Source organism: Pteropus alecto, unplaced genomic scaffold, assembly GCF_000325575.1.
Source record: "Pteropus alecto unplaced genomic scaffold, ASM32557v1 scaffold5, whole genome shotgun sequence".
NCBI lineage: Eukaryota > Metazoa > Chordata > Mammalia > Chiroptera > Pteropodidae > Pteropus > Pteropus alecto.
The window spans coordinates 32613910-32617409 of NW_006441953.1; the positions used below are offsets into that span (position 1 = coordinate 32613910).

The window sequence follows — 3500 nt, forward strand, 5'->3', positions numbered from 1 at the left end:
CCCCGCCACCCCCGCTCCAGCCACCCCTGCTCCGGTCCTGTCGGCAATGACCGAAGCTGCTGAATCCAGTGGCCCAGTCCTGGGCCTGACTTGACCTCAGCAGCATGTGACATGCTGACCCCTCCCTTCTCCCCAAAGCCCTCACCCTGCCCCCTCCGCTCCGGGGCCCCTCCCCTCCCTGCCTGCTCTGCACAGTCCAGCCCTTCTTCCCGGACCATCTGTCCAGTCACCTCCTGGACCGCTCTGCCTGGCACACGAGCTCCAGCCTGTCCCTCCCGTCTTCCAAACTCCATCCGTCCCCCTCCCCCCACCCCGTCCCCCTCCGCAGTGGCAAATCCCAGGGGCTCCGGCTGCCACCGCTGACACCACCTCCCCTCGCTGCATCGCCTCACCAGCCCCGCCTCTGTCCTTGCCACCCCAGGACCTACGCTCGCCCAGCAGCAGTGCTCTGCTCAGGGGTCACGCCATGTCCCTGCGTGCTCAGACCCCACTCCCGCCTGACCACCTGCCTCCAGGTGCCCCACACACACACACACACGGGCTGCCCCTACTTCCTCCCAAAGAGCACGTCCCAGATGGGCTGTGACAAGCACTGTCAGCTGCCCCCATCTTTTCTAGTAATAGAAACCCCAATTTGTACCGGGGCTTATGACCGCCCACAAAACACAGGAGCTCAGCTAAATTTAACTTTTGGATAAACGATGAATGACTTTTAGTATAGCTACGTCCCGACTATTGCATGGCATATACTTATGCGAAAGGCTGCTCGTCCTAAAAACACTTGTTTCACACGGAGAAGTATTCGTTGGCCCTGTATTCGCTGTACTTGCTAAATCCACAGGCCAAGCCCACAACTGGGGATACATCTCGGCCTCCCCTGAACCCAGGACGGCCACGTGACTGAGGTCAACCAATCCTGCGGGAGCACAGCGGGGGCCGCGCCCTAGAGAGGCACCGGACTCAGCCAGCCCTCTGTGCCCTTCTGGGGCCCCAGGGAAGGGGCATCCCTTCCGGCCACTGCACCAGCTCGTGCCCAGGCCTGAGGCCAGCCCGGGCCTGGCGCTCTGGCCTGCTGTGGCTTACAGGCATCCTGGCGCCAGACATTCTGCTCGGCCTCCCACCTGGGCTAAGGTAGGGCTGTGGCTTCTTCGCTGTGATCCCCACACCTGCACCCCAGGCGCTTCCAAGCACAAAAGCTCTGAGGGCAGGGCGGGGCGGGTCACATGTTGGGAGGTTAGTGAAGGCGGGGCAGGTCACGCTGGGGCCCAGGGGATCTGAAGAGATACTCATCACGCAGATAGGACAGAGGGTGGGGACTGTCCTCAGGCAGTGGGCCCCAGCTCTCTAGCTCTAGGTGCCCTGATGTGGCCACAACCAGGGAACTAAAGCCCCAGAGGGGCCAAGTGTCCCACGGTAGTTACACTCAGCCCTACCAGGCTGCTGGACGTTTCCAGGCACTGCTTTCGTAGTAAAAAGTTCAAGAGTACAGGGAGGGGGGCAGGGAGGGAGGGGCCCCTCACCTCCCCTGGAGGCCTCCCGTCCCAAGGGAGGCTGTGCACGCACTGTGCGTGGGTGAGAGAGGGCAGGCCTGCCGTCCTGGGCATGGTGCCTGCACTCAGGCCCAGATCCCCATCCAGGGGTCCCTGGTGCCCAGGGGCGGGGCTGGGGGCTGCAAAAGGGACTGAGCAGGCAGGCCGGGGGCTGTGGGCAAGTCCCAGCCCTCCTTTCACGGACTCCGGGTGCCCAGTACCCACTCTGCGCTGGCAGCCTCGGGCTCCTAGGCACTGGGTGGGCCTCCAGGAAGCCCGACAGCCATCCCTACTACAGTGCGAGGGGCTCAGGGCAGGGGCAGCTGCTCCCGGGACCCAGGCGGCTTCGACACCGCATCCTCCTCAAAACAAGTGCAGACCGGCCAGGGGGCAGGGGCCTGGAAGGTGGACTTGCTGCAGCTACAGTGCCTGTGGGTCCCACAGAGGGGCTGGAGGGCCTCAGCCCACGGAGGAGCCCACGCGGGGACTCCTGAGGGCGACGCAGGAAGACAGGACACAGGTGCACTGGGCTGGGCGTTTATTGAGGGGCAACCGCTGGTGAGGGCCCTAGCGCCCCGCGGGCCAGCAGGCACACAGGGCGCGGCGCTCAGCCTGCAGCAGGAGCGTCTCCGTCTGCAAAGCAACAGGGGCCATGAGGGTGCTGCAGGGCCAGCCCCGCCCACCAGCCCCCAGCTTCCCCCCAAAAACCTCAAAGCCGCCTGGCCGTCTGTCTCCACCTGCCCCTGACTCTGAGAGCCCCATGACAGTCACCACCCACCAGGACTGCAGCCCCGCCTGTGCTCTGCCCACACCCCGCCGCGCCCCTGGGCTACCTTTTTCCCTGCTTCTCCAACTCTTTAGCCCCCTCCCGGCGTCTCCCCCATGCCCTACACCCCACCTCCCCATCCTCAAGGCAGGGTGGGGCTGCTCCTCTCAGGAGCTCAGCTGCAGAGACACCCAGGCCCTCAGACCCCGGGGGGCCACTGGCCTGGGTCTGGGCCCTTTAGAATTGTCTAAAAAAGGACATCAAGGCCTTGGGGCCTCCCCTTCTTTCTACTTCTGGGGCTCTGCCCCTTCTCCAGGGGTGCATAGCTCAGTCATAAACGCAACTCCTTGGCAGAGACACAGCAAGGATGGGGGGCTCCCTACTCATTCCCGAAGCTCCCCCTCTCCTGGTACCCTGTCATCCCGCATAGGCACCTTCCCCCCACAGGGGAGGCTGGGGATGGGCACCCTCCCAGACCCTCCTGCCCGAGATGGCCTGCCATGCCGACCTCAACCCCCTTCCCTCTGCCTCAGCTCCCCTCCTGCACACACACCCCCGCCCCCCGCTAGACTGGGACAAGCGATTCTTCCTCAGAGTCTGGCTGGCGGGTCACAGGAAAAAGTGCCCCGTGACGCCTTGGGGAGGAAGCGGGGCTGGACAGCCTGCCCCCTCCTCGCTAGCGCAGGGCATTTGAGGGGGGTGCTCACAGAGGAGAACGCCCCGCGGATAACGAGCCAGATGAGGGCGCTGTGCCCTAGATCGGGGCGGGAGCTTGGGGACGCGGCCCTGCGGTCCCCTGCCCCTCACCCGTGCGTCCAGGCTGTAGGCCGTCTTCCGCAGGTCCTGCAGGGCGCGCTGCATGAACTCGAACGCGTGGCAGTCCACGCAAGGGCGGCCTGCGGGGGCGCGGGCCCGCGCGGGTCAGTGCGAGGGGCGGTGGGTGCCCCAACCGCGTCCCGCAGAGCAACCAGACCCCGCCCTCTCCCCACCTCCCACCTAAGGGGCGGCCCCGGAGCTGCGGGCGGGGCTCGGGGACCGCCCAGGAACAAAGGCGAGGCGCGGGCTCCCGCACGCCCGGGTCGGGTCGGGACCTGGGCATCTCGGCGCGCGGCACCTACTCTGCGCGGGGACCGCACTCCCGGCGGCGGACTCGGCGCGGGCCTGGGCGCCCAGCAGCGCCACGCTCAGCAGCAGCAGCAGCAGCA

General features: G+C 66.2%; 2 protein-coding genes across 2 annotated transcripts in view; both read right to left on the reverse strand.

Annotated features, from left to right (window-relative positions):
• The window catches only part of NAT8L (N-acetyltransferase 8 like), a 14002-nt gene that overhangs the window by 10074 nt on the left and 428 nt on the right, over window positions 1-3500 (reverse strand). The window lies entirely within an intron of this gene.
• CUNH4orf48 (chromosome unknown C4orf48 homolog) lies at window positions 2053-3498 on the reverse strand (the record flags this gene model as incomplete). Its single annotated transcript, XM_025051817.1, has 3 exons — window positions 2053-2162; window positions 3103-3191; window positions 3414-3498. Coding segments are annotated over 3 exons (240 nt in total), but the record flags the coding sequence as incomplete, so codon positions are not given.